The 18468-nt window shown below is 34.3% G+C and overlaps 1 protein-coding gene and 1 long non-coding RNA gene across 12 annotated transcripts in view; one reads left to right on the plus strand and one right to left on the minus strand.

Moving 5' to 3' along the window:
• Positions 1–14305, plus strand: part of Pka-R2 (cAMP-dependent protein kinase type II regulatory subunit) — a 62333-nt gene extending 48028 nt beyond the window's left edge. For 10 of the 11 annotated variants that reach the window (XM_075312450.1, XM_075312448.1, XM_075312446.1 and 7 more), the window contains 5 exons: positions 2474–2569; positions 2638–2785; positions 2935–3010; positions 6899–7084; positions 7365–7775. In XM_075312450.1, the coding sequence (XP_075168565.1) occupies positions 2474–2569; positions 2638–2785; positions 2935–3010; positions 6899–7084; positions 7365–7516 (658 nt within the window). In that variant the 3' untranslated portion in view covers positions 7517–7775. Of the gene's footprint in view, positions 1–2473; positions 2570–2637; positions 2786–2934; positions 3011–6898; positions 7085–7364; positions 7776–11782 lie in introns of those variants that run through there. The other variant, XM_075312454.1, reaches the window with a different exon arrangement.
• A 3559-nt stretch (positions 14306–17864) lies between these two features.
• Positions 17865–18417, minus strand: LOC142240739 (uncharacterized). Its single transcript, XR_012723370.1, has 2 exons — positions 18290–18417; positions 17865–18221 (listed from the first exon to the last, which is right to left on the minus strand). It is a non-coding gene; the product is annotated as an uncharacterized LOC142240739 (long non-coding RNA).
• Positions 18418–18468: the final 51 nt, after the last annotated feature.

The following is an 18468-nucleotide window of genomic DNA, read 5'->3' on the forward strand; positions in this document are numbered from 1 at the left end:
CGGCGTTCAGAGGTTATGAAATCGGAGGGTTGGTTAATGGTGAGAATTATGGGGAGGTGGTCAGATCCCAATGAAATGACGGGTTGCCAGGAAACGTCATTTATCAGACCAGGCGACGCTAAAGATAAATCTGGCGAACTGCTGCAGTCACCCATAATTCTCGTGGGGGCCTCTCGTTCACCGTGCAAAATGTGGAGTCATCTATCTGCTCTGCCAAAGCTATGCCTCTCTGGTCATTACCTACGCAGAAAAAAATTTCACGAAAACTTATCCAATTAAAATCTTAATTGAGTTTTAAAAAATATTCAATTAAAAATTTAATTGATTCAACAAATTTTTTAATTGAAGCAAAAATCAATCACACAAATTAATAGTATCAATTAATTTTTTAATTGGATCAATTAATTTTTTAATTGACTGTCAATTAATTTTTTAATTGATACTATCATTTCTGTGATTAAAGACATTTCAATTAAAAAATTAATTGGATCAATTAATTTCGTGATTGAATCAGAAAAAAAATTTTTGTGTGTAGGAGTGAATGCCAAAGTTCATGGTGGACATTAAAGTCTCCTAGAACTAATCGGTTATGCCCGCACAATAGCCACTCAATGTTTGGGCAATAACCTGGAGCACAGCTACCAACCGGCGGTATATACACATTGTATAGCTCTATCTCGGCAGCCCCAGACTTGACTGCTACCCCCATACATTCCATATATGGGTCACTAGTGTCTGGCACAAGCGGGATAGGTCTATACTGCACGGAACGGTGTATTATGAAAGCCAGGCCACCACCTCCACTTGTGCGATCCTTTCGAAGCACATTGTATCCATCACAATGGCGTAGACTGCAGGTGGAATTCAGCTTAGTCTCCTGGATCGCCGCGACCCTTATCCTTTTCCGATTCATAAAGTCCACGATTTCGCTAATCGTACCTCGGAGCCCGTTGCAGTTAAATTGCAAAAACGATGCACTATCCGGAACTGGAACAACAATATTGGGTGTAAGATGCTGCGGCGGAGAATATTGTTGTACGGGAGATGTCGGGGGGTCGCATAGTCAGACTGCTGCTATCGCTGGCACATCATTCTTCCACGTAGTCAGTATGACTATACTCCCGCAGCGATGTTAAGCCGGAGCAGTTCCGGTAATTCACCCACTCCAAGCACAGGTTACACTTGACCGAAACCGAACGGTGGTGGATCAGGTTTCGGCAGACTGAACAATATCATGGTCCGGGGTTCTCCTCTATCCCGGCTCGGACCAACAGCAAACGGAGAAAGCTCTCCGGGATGCACCTTCTCCAACACAAAAAGACGGACGAAACAACACGTACACTGATGTGGCAGCCGCTGGCCAATGGATGGTGTCCATCGGGTCAATCCGGTACACAGAACCCGCCGCCGTGGGATTGGAAACGGGTAATTTGGTCTGACGCAAGGAAAATTAATCGTTTCCAACCTTCCAATCTTCCACCGTCCAATTCCGGTGATTTTTATAGAATTTCTGATAAGATTTTATGTTTTTGTGAGATAAGGAAGGGGTTTTCTCCCTGGCACAGCATCCTGCCACGTAGTCACTATGACTATACTCCCGCAGCGATGTTAAGCCGGAGCAGTTCCGGTAATGCACCCACTCCAAGCACAGGTTACACTTGACCGATACCGAACGGTGGTGGATCAGGTTTCGGCAGACTGAACAATATCATGGTCCGGGGTTCTCCTCTATCCCGGCTCGGACCAACAGCAAACGGAGAAGGCTCCCCGGGACGCACCTTCTCCAACACAAAAAGACGGACGAAACAACACGTACACTGATGTGGCAGCCGCTGACCAATGGATGGTGTCCATCGGGTCAATCCGGTACACAGAACCCGCCGCCGTGGGATTGGAAACGGGTAATTTGGTCTGACGCAAGGAAAATTAATCGTTTCCAATCTTCCACCGTCCAATTCCGGTGATTTTTACAGAATTTCAGATAAGATTTTATGTTTTTGTGAGATAAGGAAGGGGTTTTCTCGTTTTAACTGCTGGTACATATCTAATTCTGGTTCGTTTTTGTCCTGCTGTTACTGTACGTTGGCTCCTGCTGTTATTGCACGTTCAGGGTTTAAGCGGTAACACGTGACAATTTTCTATTGAAATATTGAACTTATCTTAAAAAAGTTCTCTCTTTTAAATACAATTTCTTTATTTTTAAGTCGTATTATTCATAATTTCGGTTCTATAATCAACCAGAAATATTTTTTAAAATAAATTTAGAGCACGTAATTTACATAATTTAGTATTAATACAATTTAGATTAAATAAAGGTTCATATTCGGTCAATATTTTTTCAGTGTAGCAAAGTAATACGCATACGCAACGCTGGCCGAATACCAAGGCCGCGAAATGCAATGTTTGGCTTGCCACCTTATTAGAATCACAACTAATCTGTTACTTTAATTCCACAAATTTGTTTACTCGACAGGGGTGTCTACAAAGTTATTGTAAATGACAATCATGTACACACATACACAAACAGTGGAATATTTGGAGAATTGGCTCTGCTCTACAATATGCCTAGGTAAGTCGTGAACGAAAATATTTCGTTAATAAATATTATTAGAATTTAAAAATTACGGTGTTTTCTAGAGCTGCTACTATTCAAGCCGATTCGGAGGGATTGCTTTGGGCGATGGATCGACAAACTTTCCGTCGGATATTGTTGAAGTCAGCATTTAAAAAGAGAAAAATGTACGAAACTTTACTGGATAGTGTACCAATGCTAAAAACTTTGCAGGTATGTTAGAAAGAAAAAACAATTTTGCAAAATTATTACTTTTAGGATCAAAGAAGTTTATCTTTGAATTATTTTTGAAATACATTCCCTATCTTCGTCCATGCAGCTGATCCAATGCTATTAATTAACGTAATTGTCTATACTTTTAGAGTTATGAGCGCATGAACTTGGCAGACGCTTTGGTTACAAAACGCTTTAATACAAATGACAGGATTATTAAACAAGGTACGAAATTTATTTATCCACAAAATAATACATAAGCCTCAAGGCAAAAAAATGTATTACATAGCAAAACAAAATGCCTGAATTATAGGAAATAATTAAATTCAAAACCTTAACAATAGATTATCTGAATTACTAAATCGATTACTTAACCATAGTATATTTGGCTCCCCAGCCGTTACAAATACATAAAAAATAATAATAATTAAGTTATGCCCAATTAACCATGTTAAAGCAACACAAAGTAGAAGGTCAATCATTATTACCGGCAAAATGTTCCAAAAGCTTAAGCCTAAAAGCATTATTAGAGTGCGAAAATGTTTGGAACTCAATAGGCAAATAATTCCAACATCGTGCAACTCGAATTGGAAAACATCTATCAAAGGTACTACCCCTACTCAGAGGAATATCAATATGATTAACCCTTGCAGACCGAACAAAAGAAAACGCGTCGTTACACAGTGGTAAAACAACTCCGCACTTAAGCGTCCTATAAAAAAGGACGAAGTGTGATGAAATCCCTGAAAGAGCAACCTAACAATTCTTTAACAAAACCAGATATATGCTCCCTTCTCCTAATGCTAAAAACAAATATTGCCACAGAATTGACAATACGTCCAAGAAAGTCAATATTGTTCTATGCAGTGCCTGAATATACCTCGAGTCCGTACAGTACATGCGACATTAAAAGGCAAGTAAATGTTCGTAGAATAAATTCTCCATAGAACACTCAAGACCTTACGTTGGACAGATTCCAATGGGGCAAATAACGTAACCGATCCAAAATAACACCAAGGCACTTAAAATGACTAACAAATTCGATAACAGTGTAATTAATTAACAAATCGTAATTAAAATAACTATGCGAAGACCCAAATGCGATAGCATTGGATTTGGCAGGATTTAGGCAAAATTATTCACGGCAGACCATTGAGAAATCCTATCAAGGCAAAATTGTATATTATTCCGCAATAGAACAGGGTCATTCCTCCCAGACCTGAAATGTAAGAATATGTTGTCTGCAAACAAAAAAGGGGTACAAAATCCGTCGTCCACACAATCGGGCAGATCATTTATATACAAAATGAATAAAAGGGGTCCCAGAACAGAGCCTTAGTAGCAAACTTGCATGATATGTACATACAAACTCCACTACCCCTACACGTACCAGCCCTATCATTCCTAATCGGCCTATAACCAGGTAACCCTATAGCACAACTAGACACACTCCCATTTAGCCATGTCTCAGAGATACCAATGATATCAAAATTCGAACCGCAGAAGACGGCTTTAAGTTCATCATTATAAGAGGGCCTAATACTACAACAATTCATATGCGCAACGGAAAAATTGCCTATACAAGGACGCAGGACATTTGCAAAATATGTGTTGCTATTAACAACTGGACCTAAATTAGGATTAATTGACATAAAAATACTAAGCATAATAATATGGTGGGGAACCAAATGTACAGGTATAAGTAAGGTGACACAATGTAATCGCAATAAATCATGGAACTATGATTTCCTTTTTATACCCACCACCATAGAATGGTGACGGGGTATACTAAGTTTGTCATTCCGTTTGTAACACATCGAAATATCGATTTCCGACTATATAAAGTATATATATTCTTGATCAGGGAGAAATTCTAAGACGATATAACGATGTCCGTCTGTCTGTCTGTTGTAATCACGCTACAGTCTTCAATAATGAAGCAATCGTGCTGAAATTTTGCACAAACCCGTCTTTTGTCTGCAGGCAGGTCAAGTTCGAAGATGGGCTATATCGGTCCAGGTTTTGATATAGTCCCCATATAAACCGACCTCCCGATTTGGGGTCTTGGGCTTATAGAAATCGTAGTTTTTATCCAATTTGCCTGAAATTTCAAATCTAGAGGTATTTTATGACCATAAAGAGGTGTGCCAAGGTGTGGTGAGTATCGGTCCATGTTTTGGTATAGCGCCCATATAGACCGATCTCCCAATTTTACTTCTTGGGCTTATAGAAACCGCAGTTTTTATTCAATTTACCTGAAATTGGAAATCTAGAGGTATTGTAGGACCACAAATACGTGTGCCAAAAATTGTGAGTATCGGTCCATATTTTGATATAGCGCCCATATAGACCGATCTCCCGATTGTACTTCTTGGGCTAATAGAAACCGCAGTTTTTATCCAATTTACCTGAAATTGGAAATCGAGAGGTACTTTAGAACCGTAAAAAGGTGTGCCAAAAATGGAGATCATCGGTCCACGTTTTGGTATGGTCCCCATATAAACCGACCTCCCGATTTGGGGTCTTGGACTTATAGAAACCGTAGTTTTTATCCAATTTGGCTGAAATTGGAAATCTAGAGGTATTTTAGGACCATAAAGAGGTGTGCCGAAAATGGTTAGTATCGGTCCATATTTTGGTATAGCCCCCATATAGACCGATTTCCCGATTTTACTTCTTGGGCTTCTAGAATCCGAAGTTTTTATCCAATTTGCCTGAAATTGGAAATCTAGAGGTATTTTCGGGCCATAAAGAGGTGTGCCGAAAATGGTGAGATCGGTCCATATTTTAGTATAGCCCCCATAAAAACGATCTCCCGATTTAACTCCTTGGGTTTCTAGAAACCGTAGTTTTTATCTGATTTGCCTGAAATTGTAAATATTCTGGTATTTTAGGCTCACAAAAACGTGTATCGGATTAAGTTTTTATCGGTCCATTTGGTAATGCCTCCATATAGACCGACTTCACTTCTTGAGGGTGTAGAAGGCGCACTGATCATGAAAACTGCTTAAAACCCAATATAAAACTTCCAGATTTTACTTCTCGGGTGAAAATCTACAGATTTAAGATTTCAAATCAAGACGTTATTTTATAATGCACACTTACAAGAGATGTTAATGATTCCTCTAAAACCCAAACAAAAATGGTTCTTATAAATCCAGAATCTGATATAGTCCTCATAGGTGAAATCTTTAAATTTATCTTCGGGAAGTGTCCTCAAGTCCTCAAGCCCTTCTGAAATTTCAAAGGAAACTCTAATATTGGGTTCATGGTGGTGGGTATTTAAGATTCGGCCCGGCCGAACTTACTGCTGTATATACTTGTTCTAAAGTACAGCTGATCAAAGCAGCTTAGAGATCTATAAAATATACTTATATATAAGCTGATCAAAGCAGCTTAGAGATCTATAAAATATACTTATAAATAATAAGATAGATGAAGTATAGATATCATGATAATTAGGAAGAAACAAAGAAAAGAGAAAAAAGGAATTCATCACAACTTTATAGACTTATTTGAAATTCATAAATAACTTACTACTTAATCCTTATAAATAAATTCGATGTATTTTTCCAATTAAAAACTTGTTGATAAAAACGATATTTATTCAATATTTCATCTTTTCATTGAAAGACTACATAGGGAAAATCTATCTGAAATATATACACAAGCCATTGAAATACGTACAAATTGAATGTTACATTAAAAATAAATTGCTCCAAACTGTCAGTGTCTGTCAGAGCCACTGACAATTTAGCACAAAGCTACAGAAACCTGACTATGAAAACCAAAGAGCAGAAGATGTCGTTAGGTTTTTCTCAACAGTTGGGTTATTTTTTTTTTTTTTTTGTTCTTTTCGTAAGTGTTTTTAATGTAACTTCCAATTTGTACGTATTTCAATAGCTTGTGTATATATTCTCTTTTCTTTTTTGTATTGTCAAAAAAATTTTTCTGGTGAAGACTTTCAATGGAAATGCGAGCTCAAAAAATTTTTAATTGGAAAAATTTCAACACATATCGAATACAATAAGAAACTTTCATAATATAATTTCAAGATATACATGTTATTCCCCACTTTGGCATCCTTATTATTATTTGTAATTGGATTTGCAGGCGATGTTGCTGACGGCATGTATTTCATAGAGGAAGGTACGGTGGTTATCAAAATGGATCAAGATGGTTCTGAGATAGAAATTTCTAAACTTGGCAAAGGTGCTTATTTCGGAGAGCTAGCCTTGGTAACACACCGCCCTCGTGCAGCATCTGTATATGCAGCCAGCGATGATGTTAAAGTCGCATGTGAGTATCTTTTTATTGCACAATATTAGTACAGAATTTGAATGGTTTTCCAAATGTCCCTTAGCTTCTATGTAGTTTTATTGTATTGCTTTTTGTTTCATATGTTGTACTGCTTATTGTTTCATTTGTCGTATTCCTTTGATTTTTTAATAGTTCTATTTTCCTTCTTTGTTTTCATTCACTTTTAACACGATACGTTCTTTTCTCCATGAAATAAACATTCTACCATGATACCACAAACCAAATATTCCAAATGTTCTTTGTTTTTGCATACAATTAGTTTTAGATACTGAATGTTTTGAACGCTTGTTGGGCTCATGTACGAATCTTATTAAACGCACTATTCGCGAGTATCGCTTTTTGGACGACGATATACGTTCTTATTGCTATGAACTCAACAAATTGGAAAATTTGAAATTATCACATAGTTAATGCTTAAGTTTTACGCATTATATTTTTAGAATAGCAAGATTATTTTGTAACAACCGTTTTTGTTTATTAAACGATTTGGAAACGGAAGCCTTTGAAAGAATTTTGGGATTTTTAAAAGATGCCTTTAAATATTAGGTGGGAGTTTATGAGTATCGTTTAAAACAACTCGCAAGACAAGCAATATGTATATGAGGCAATTTTTTATTTTATTTTTATCTCCACATCACCACATTTAATAGATACAATTTATAAAATGCAATATCTGTAGTTTCATTTTAAGAAGAATTGTTTAACGAACTGGAAGAAAAGAAAATACACAAACAATAGCCCAGGTTGAACTCGCAAATTGCTGTTTATATGTAAGAAATGGCTCTGTTGATACAAATGTATGGTAAGAACAAATGTATCTACTTTCCCGATTTTGTATATATATTTGACTAATTTGAGGATATACATCTTCATAATTAGTGAACATGAAAATTAAATGTATGCATTACTAGGTGTAGAAAAGGTTCAATTATTCATGATATATGTATATAAATAAATATATGTGGACATCTATTGAAATTCATGGAATATTCGTGGGAAGTATGCATTCCAACCAATAAAAATTTTGTGATCTAATCAAATTTTACCGTATTGTATATCACTTTTCCACTTTAGGCAAAATCTTGTTTGGTTTGCCTTTTATTCAAGTTTGTCCTATACAAATATCAAATTTCTTTTTCATTTTTTTTCTTCATATTGTTCACATAACAAATACTTAAAACTAATTATAATAAATTGATTTTCATTTCAAGTTCGCGTATATATTTTTAATTAATTTTATTTAATTTCCTGGTTTTCTGGAGGTAAAGTACTAACCCTATATCATGTAGATTTGCAATTTACTAGTGTGTGTTATTAAATAAAATGCTCATAAGAACTACAACTTGATGTGATACTTGTTACACATAGAATTCAAAATAAATAAAACATCACTTACTACTAACAAGATTCTCTATCTACTTAACATTATATTCAAAAATATTTTAAATAACTCATGATCCTTATATGGATACTGTTTGTATATTGTTAGTTACGGTAGCAATTGCATTCATATAATATAATAATATAATAATATTGCAAAATATTTAATAATATTGTGTCAAAGTAATGGCCGTTTGATGAAAACAATCACCAAAATTAATAAACGTGGATTCCCAAATGTATTTTTTATATAAACTAATGGTTTTATTTAAGTAAAACAATTAATAAAGTAATTCAATTTCACAAGAATATGTGTACGTGACTCAATTCGTTGTTGACGCTCTCGTAGCTTCTTCTCTATTGACGGTTTTATTCAAATTTGACAGCACAGAGTTGCACCATCGCAGCGATGATTATTTCGTACTTGACAGTTCGGCCAATCCTGACATAAAGCTGTCCTCAGCTTCCTCATCGTCTTGGAAGTCCAATTCAGGAGCATCTCGACACCACCGTTTCATTTTATCAGAGCTAAAGACTGAGCAAAACTTTCATGCACTATCTGCATTCCAGGGATATCTTCGACGAGATATCTGTCGTTCTCAAGCACCCGAGAAATAATGTAAGGGACACGATACTTCGGCTCAAGTTTCCTGGAGTCACCAGTCGCTTGTGGCTCGTTCTCTAACACGATGAGATCTCCTTCTTTATAAATGGTTGGTGATCGATGTCTTTCGTCAAATCGTTGTTTCCATTTCTATCCTTCTTTTTCGATGTTGACCATAGCAAGTCTTCTCTTTTCTTCGATTGGTACCTTGATGTCGTTAGGCAAATCGTCTTGAATAGCAGCAGCGATTCGGTTTCGTACTAAATCGATCGGTTCAAAATCAAATATCGGTTCAAAATCAAATATTTCGTTGGGAATTCACAGCCCACTGTAGATTGTGCAAATCTATATCCCAGTCCCTCGGTTCATTATCGGCAGTTCTAAGATACGAAAGAATTATCTGATTGGCGCGTTCTACTTGCCCATTCGATCTTGGTGTATGCACAGCTGTCTTAACATGCCTTATATCGTTGCATTTGCAATATTCCTCAAAACTCTTGGAAGTGAAAGCTGTGCCACGGTCCGTTACTACACATCGGGGAAGGCCAAAATAACTTGATAATTCATTTAAAACGTTGAGTACTGGAGCTGTCTTTGTACTTTTAACTGCTTTTACCACGAGATATTTTGTAAATGCATCTGAAATCGCCAGTACGTGTGTACAACCACTTTTTCTCTTAGTAAACGGTCTTAGATGGTCAATATGTATTTTTCGAAATGAAAGAGGCTCTACTTCATCACAATGCAACTCTCCCTCAGGCTTACCTACTTTTGCCTTGTTATAACAACATTCCGTGCATGCGGCAATATATTCTCGTACACATTTTCGCCGTCGCAATCAGTTATGAGACGGAATCTTTTCCCAAGAAGATATATTCGGAATTGTTCCAACGTTTCGACTACGGCGAGAACTTCAATCTCATAACTGTGGTATTTACTTTCTGTCTCTGCAGTGACGACTATAATAAAACACTGGGTGTAATCGCTCGTCTGTACCACGTTGCAATAAAACGGTGTGAACCTCATGTTCAGCACTAAAATCAAAAATTGCCAACACTGGCGCATTACAAAGAACGGAGATTAATTTGTCAAACGCCTCCTGATGTTTTGAGTTCCATTCAAAAATCACAGAATTCTTCTTTGTTAAATTGGTTAAAGGACGAGAAATTTGGAAATAATTTTCCACAAACTTTCTGAAGAATCCAGTCAATCCCAAAAAGCGGCGTACCTCGGTAACGTTCTTTGGAATCTTAAAATTCTTTACAGCCGTCGTTTTTGCTTCACCAGGCTCGATTCCAAATTTACTTATTTTGTGGCCAAGATACACAATTTCGTCGGCCAGGAAAACACATTTTTCCATACGTAACGTGAGACCACATTTCTCAATAATTTGCAAAAATTTTTCCAATCGCTCAATTTCTTAATCTATCATTTTGCTTGGAATTACTATATCGTCTAGATAAACTAAGACTTCACCAGAATTCATCATCGCAACAATGCTATTCATAACCGACTGAAATACTGCCGGAGCATTCACAAGTCCAAATGGCATGTGGTTGAATTCGTAATGTCCGTCGTTTGTTAGGAAAGTCGTATACTTTCTAGAATCCTACTTAATCTCAATTTGGTGATAACCCATCCTTAGGTCTAGCATTGTAAAATACGAGTTGCCGGAGAGGCGCGCGAATTGTTCGTCCATTACTGGCATCGGATACGGTATCTTGCTAATGATGCGTTTCAATTGTCGATAATCGATTACCTTTATTTCCATTTGCACTAGATTGAACTTTCCCAAATCAGAAATTTTCTCGGTAAAACATTTGTTGTGTCTACGTACAACTTCCAACAATCTTTCGTTCTCATCGAATGTCAGGCTGTCACCTGTTGGTGGCTGTATACCAATCGTGTAATCTTATCGTTGGTCGTACAAAAGTATGACGTCGTCGGTAGCAAATTTATCTGGGGTATCGTTGTTACAACATTTCCACCTGGCACGTTTTGACCCATTGGATAATCGTATGGAACATTCGTTAGAACCACCTCCGTCTGAGGTATCGTTGGTACCACAATATCTCCAATTGTAGTTGTCGTTGTAGTCGCCTGCCGTGTGCCGTTAACCACACTACTTACTGGTTGTCATTGTTCCGGTGTTAGGAATGGTGGTTGAGGCGATGACGCACATGATGGATTAAAATTTGCTGACCTATAATCATCAATTTGCGATCTCATGCTTGTCACAAGATCCTCCAGTTGTTGTACTCGTTGATCCATTTCATTCGTGTTCGGGAATCCTTTGAATTCATGATTTCCAATTCTCTCGATTAACTGGCTCTTTTTCCCAGAAGTTGCAATTCCTAGATCTCTGCATTTCGCCTGTAATTGTTTCACGGTAAGGCTTCGAAGATTTTCCATCGTTTTGAGAAATATAAGACCAAAATTATATTTTTGGTCTTAGTTTGTATTAGAGTAAAATTCCTTGATAATAATTTTTTACATGGTATACAAACATTTGTAACATAGCTGTTTAGGCGGGATATATGTATATAAAATAAATTGCATGCTGATAATTTTTTTAATACTTTAATTAAGCGTGTTTTCATATGTTCGTTTTTATTTAAATTGTGACTAACCTAAAAAATTGTTTTGAATGCAAAATGATTCATGTTTTATTTTCATGTTCTCATTGATCACAGTTCTTGAGGTGGAGGCGTTTGAGAGATTGCTTGGTCCTTGTATGGATCTGATGAAACGTAACATTGATGACTACGAAACACAATTGATAAAAATCTTTGGCAGCAAAAACAATATCACCGATACACGATAAGAAGTCTGATGCTTGAGAGTAACAACCAACGTCAAGTACATTAACAATTTACACAAACCAAGCTGTGCAAGCATTGAATTGACATGATCATGATTTGAAAAATATAATCAAAGTCCAATAAATAAGACCCCCAGCAACCAGCCATTGAACCAAAAACGATTTCCCCAAGAGAAATCATCAACCCTTCCTTGAAAATATTAGAAACTGTAAAACACATCTTAACTCTGCTCTTTTTAGTAAATATTGAAATTTTAAAAGCAACAATAGCAAAACTGACAAAACAATGTAAGCACAATTACACGTATTTAATAGTTTACTATAAGGTATCAAAGTAAAATACATTTACATACATGTGTAGTATTATATATACAAAACTGTGCGAAATGAAGAGGAATGCATCAAATATTAAGGAGATTGTACAGCTACAAGAAAGCAAATTTTTTAGTCCTATAAGGCAGCAAAATTTAAAATATAGCTATTATCTCAGTATTTATTCGCTTTTTGTAAAAAAAGAAACAATCCTTTATAACCTGAGGGACTTCAAAGAAAGTTTAGTTTTTGTTTTGCTCTCGATTGCTAATCCTTTTTCATTATTTCTACATCATTCATTTGATTTATTCAATTTTCCTATATCGACAATTATCACGATTGCAAATCCTATCTAACTTTCTCATTAACTCTTGATAAACAATTCTTCGATCTGAAACTATATAATGATAGAACATTTATAATAAAACAGCGAAACCATAAGTTTTTGCATGCATACTTACTTTGTCGACGCGATCACATACTTGCCAACCATTCGTCACAATGCTGTAAATTAAGTTCAGTTGTAAAAGTTCTTCGATTCTTTGCTCCCTTATTGCAACCAATCCAGTACTATATTTTCACAGAAAAACAGACATATAGATACACACAAACACAAGCAAATATAAATGTTTTATGATGTTAGATCTAATTAGCTAGATGTTTTCAGTCATGTTAATATACATATATTCATTATAAAAAAACTACCAAAATAGAATAAGAATGACAAAAATACGAAGGAGCCATACACGAATAAAGTTTAGTATTCTACCAAATATTTATCATAGATAATGGCAATTCTACAAATTCATACCCACATCCAAACAACTACTCTTAGTAGTCATAGATTACATGTAGATATAATGAAAATTAAAGTTATGAGTATATTTTCATTTTCATAATAAAAAAACAATAATGGGAACACAGCTAAAAGTCTTTAAAAGAGAGTAGAAAACCACATGTTAGCACAATCATAAAAGAATTAACAATATCATTATAGCTAATATACATTCATATTGTAATACTATTATAGTAAAGAGTATCCTATTGATGAGAAGAAAGTCTTTAGAAAAAAGCAATATTTTTTATGTTGTCTTAACCAAATTTCTAAATTATAAACCAAAGTTTGGAGGATATTTTAGAGAATCTGTTTTGGTTTTCTTTTGTATATTTTTAACTTTATGTATTTTACTTAATCCTCCACTTGATATGAAAGAGCTTACTAATTATACCTTTTCCAAAACAAGCAAAAAATGCACACACAAACAAATAAGTTAGCCCATTTAATGAGTACATACATACATATTGGCAAAATATAGATGGTTTATCCATATAGACATAAAACAATTCAATTAACTCACAGATGAAATATGTGAATTTGTTAAGTATTCAATATTCAGTATTTTAAAAATTTTGAATATCTGTCGGCCAACTTTCAGAATGTACAATTGTAACAGTGACCAATCAATATATAGAATATAGTGATGAATATTGCTTTTGATAGTTATATGATATGAGTAACCTTTAGCTGATGGGAAATTATAGTCCCACTGTATGAAATCATTGCTTGTAGTTTCATACAGATTAGTAATGGTGACTTAAAATTATGTAAAATTCTATAACCATAAATAAGGTTAAATACTTACATTACACATATTTAACTGCTTTCAAAAGGCAAAGCATTTATATAAAAGCAAAAAATCTACACGATAACACTTTAAGAGAAATTTGTGGCACAAAACAAAAACGCTATGGCCATATGTGTATGTATGTAATCGATATTGATATTTTGTGTTCTTGAAAGAAGACAGAGTATACAATTTATTAAAATAATATTTATATTAAAACGTGCATGTTCTTAACTTTAAGTATGATGAAAAGAAGAAACTATCTATGGAATTTAATTGTATAACAAAAAAAAAAAACAAAAAACAAAACAAACATATATAAAGAAATTACTGCTTTCCTAAAAATAATATTCTGAAATGTAGAGAGCAGCTTTATATATATATTTATATAACTCAAAAACAAAAATGTTATAATAAACATGAAAGTGCTGGACATTTTCTTCATCTATGAAACTCAATCCTACATAACACACACACACACACACACACACATATATATATATATATATATATATATATATATATATATATATATATATATATATATATATATATATATATATATATATATATATATATATATATATATATATATATATATATATATATATATATATATATATATATATATATATATATATATATATATATATATATACATTCAACTTCCAGAAAATACACACTGAAACTCGCTCTACGAATAGCAAATGAAATTAACACGTGTGTTCCTTTCAAGGAAAAGGACGAACTGTGCTAAAAAATTACGTTAACATTTTCACTTTTAATTGCAGAAAAAATCGATTAAAACCTCTATGGGAATATCAACTTATGTTTTGGTATTAAAGTACCTTTTGTTATTTCTGGAAGTAAACGCAAGTGTCCCTCAGTTTAAAGTGTATTTTTTTTATTATGTTTTTATAATTTTCCGAACATGAAAAGTAATTAGAAAAAAATTGTTGCAAACTACATAAAACTCTACACGTATTCCAATGTTTAATTTTATTCGTAACCAGTTTTCCAAAGTGAAATTTACGAAATATAATATCAGCGATGAAATATTCTTGAAATTGATAGAACACATTAAACTGGCGGATATGTAAGTTGTTAGGATATGAATATTGATTTCTTTCTTGATATTTCATACAAAATATATGTAAAATGAATAATAACACATGGGACATAACGATCCTTAGATAAGAGAAACTAAATATGTTAATTTAATTGTTGTGTTGTATGTGAAAACCTGTGAAAATATTGAAATAAAAAAAAAAAAACAAAAGTAAATAAACAAAATCACCATAGATTTGTAAGAGCTAGCCATACATCAATGCCACTTTCTTTTAAACTAAAAAGCAGACGGAAGAATACCGCTCGTGAGATCTTATCCTAAAATCAGGGCCCAGTTATTATAAACTGAGGCCATTGAATTTCGTTCTTGCAGGATTTCAAACCTATCTCATTACAATTTTCTCACTCATATACACATAAAACCACAATAACAAACCTTGAAAAAATCACTAATTGTATTCTTTTTAAGAAAACATTTCAATAACACAGCAGCAACAAATTTTACTATCTCTCATAATAAGAAAAATAAATGACCGCTTATAACTACGATGGCGACAATGATAATACGACAAATGAAGAATTATAAAAATTAATAAAATATTATTAAACATGAAAAATCTATTTGGGCAAAAAATATTACTTATTATGGGTCTCTAGCCTTTACCATATAGCAAAATAGTTGCGGAGGCAACGGTTCAAGCACTCTGTGCTAGGGAAGAAAGGTAAGCAACAAAACATGTACATTTTTTTTTTAGAAAACAGACAGCATTAGGCATTTTCTTACCAGGTGTAATCTCACAGTTCTTCATAATGACAAGCCAACTCACTATAACTGTAGTAGTGACTCTGTGTCGTTAATCGATTATTCTCTAGTTTCTTGTCTTGAGAAGCAATCAATTTTACTTCCCGGCGGTGAATTCATATCACGCTTTTCTATTAATCCAGTACGAATTACCTAACAATACCGCTTCCTGTTACACCACATTTAGAGACTATAGTGCAATTGATATGAATATCTTGGTGGAGGATGTTGTTAATGCGGATTTTGTCAGTTTGTACAGTACAAACGACATTTTATACTGTACTCAACACATTGTACCTGAAAGAGTTAGAGAAGTTAGTCGGAGCAGACGCGCCTGGTTCACGCCTGAGATTAGGGCTGCTATTGCCAATAGGGATTTGGCTTATAGGGCATATATGGAGAATAAGACTGCTAGAAATAAGGATATATACATTGGATACAGAGCTGAGGCTCGAAGAATGATTAGACGTGCGAAAAGGGAGTATGGCGTATGAATATATGTTTTACTTCCGTGTCGTCGTCTTCTTCTTCTAGTTTCAGTAGACCTAATTATCCTAACCGTAGTGATGACTTTAATTTTCGATGTGTTGATTATTTAGTATGAAGTCGAATGCGACAGGTCATGATTCTATTCCGGTGAAATTTATTAAATTGATTTATCCATTTATTTCCCGACATCTTCTACATTTTTTCAATACGATTATTATGACTGGAATATTCCCTGCGAATTGGAAGCTGACTAAGGTATTTCCTCTACGGAAGAAGGGTACTTCTGGCAAGGAATGCTCAGACTTTAGACCGATTTGTGTCCTACCTGCTTTGTCTAAGGCGTTTGAGATAATTCTTAAGGATCAGATGTGTGCATATCTTGAATCGCATTCCTTGGTGGACAGCTGCCAATCTGGGGCCAAATCACCGCATTCGTCATCGAGTTCTGTTTCGTATAGAGAAACATTTCGATCGCATTAAATTTTTGGATCACCGCATTCGATAATATGGTATGGTAATAAGAAATTGAAAGAGAGTAGAATTTCAAAATAATGTTTTGTTATCAAATTATGTTATTTCTGAGATATTTATATTGTTTTTGTGTGTTAAAATATATGTGTAAAAATATATTATGAATCCAAGTGTTTTTTCCTCGTTTTCGGATTCAGACGATGAGTACAAAGTGGCATTAATAAGGAAAAATATTCGTGACAAAAGCAGTCCTTTAGCATTGCCTGAAGTAGAGTAAGAGTATTGTGTTTTTAACATCCATAGATTTAAAAGACGTTTTCATATGTCAAAAGAAGCTTTTAAATATGTTCTTGAAAAAATAAGTTTTTTTGAAGCGGCTACTGAGCATTCCTTTCTTTGATCCGATTCCATAAATGCAAGTAATATATTTTCTTAAATGTATTTTGCTAAAATGGAATAATATTTACATTTTCACCAACTTTTTTCTTTTTGTTTACCTTTTTTCTGCTCAAAAATCACTACATACTTCGTTTTCGATAGCATGCTACTTATCGTGTTCAACTTCGAGTAGAAACAATTCGATAACGACTGCGCGGTGATCCGCGTAAACTACATTACAAAGACGAAGTACTCGATTTCGACTGCGGTGATTTGGCCCCTGGCTTCTTATGTTCTAGTAACGACAAAGTCTCCAAAAACGGTAATATTCTGAGGTAGTTACCAGTAATGTTCTTTTACATTGGTTAGAGAGCTGTTTATTGTTTCATCTGACCATATAATTTATTTCTGAACATCAACCGTCCAATCTTTGTGGGCTTAACTAGACATTTTCTATTTAATAAATATTACTCGGTTTTGCTCCCCACTGTGCATAATGAGAGAGAAAAAATAAACAAAAGTAAAATAGAAAACGAAAATAACAAAATTAAAAAGAGAATCAGAAGATATTTCCCAGTGGTAAAAAACGTCATTACCAAATTGATTATATCCCACCGATTTTGTCGAGACAAGTACTCCACGTTTCCGATCAATTTTCCGTATTACTTTCACGTTGGCGTGTCATAGGCAGACAGGTACTTGGCTATCTACATGACAAAGTAAACGAAAACATAACGATAACCTATTACAATGTCATTACCGATGCTTATGGGTTTCGGATGCCGATTATTGAATATTGTACTTTACTCAGTAATTGGAACCATGGAACAAGCCAATTTTATTTTCTATTTATAAAAGTAATCTACATATAAGCACCCCTATTTACCACCTGATTCGTTGGTAAGCTATAAAAGGAAGATGCATTTTTTAGTTTTTCCTAAAAATATGCCACAAAAAATTTTCGCAACCACTACTTTTCATTGGTTTCCTATGTTATAACAATATCTATTTCGTAATAATATTTAAGAATAACATTTGAGAATAAGGCTATTTTATAATATTATTATAATAATTAACATCTATCCAGAAATGGCGATCCTTGAAATTTTTGAAAGACTGATATACACTTCCTTCCTTCTGTCTACATTCTTCCGCCTTGACAACATCTGCAATAAAAGATTCAATTAGATGACTATGTAGTAGATTTTATTTGTTGAAAATTTGTGGGCATTACTTTCTGTGCGACTTTTCAATGCTAAGGTATAAGAAGTAACAATTTCAACTCCATTTTCATTTACATCCCAATAAACACAGGATGAGCGTTTTTCAAATGCAACAACTTTTCAGTTTGAGGGTAAATATAATTTTCAACATAAATTCAACTTGACTTGAAATAGCTCATCTTCAATACAT

This window comes from Haematobia irritans, chromosome 5 (genome assembly GCF_050003625.1).
Source record: "Haematobia irritans isolate KBUSLIRL chromosome 5, ASM5000362v1, whole genome shotgun sequence".
In the NCBI taxonomy this organism is placed as follows: Eukaryota; Metazoa; Arthropoda; class Insecta; order Diptera; family Muscidae; genus Haematobia; species Haematobia irritans.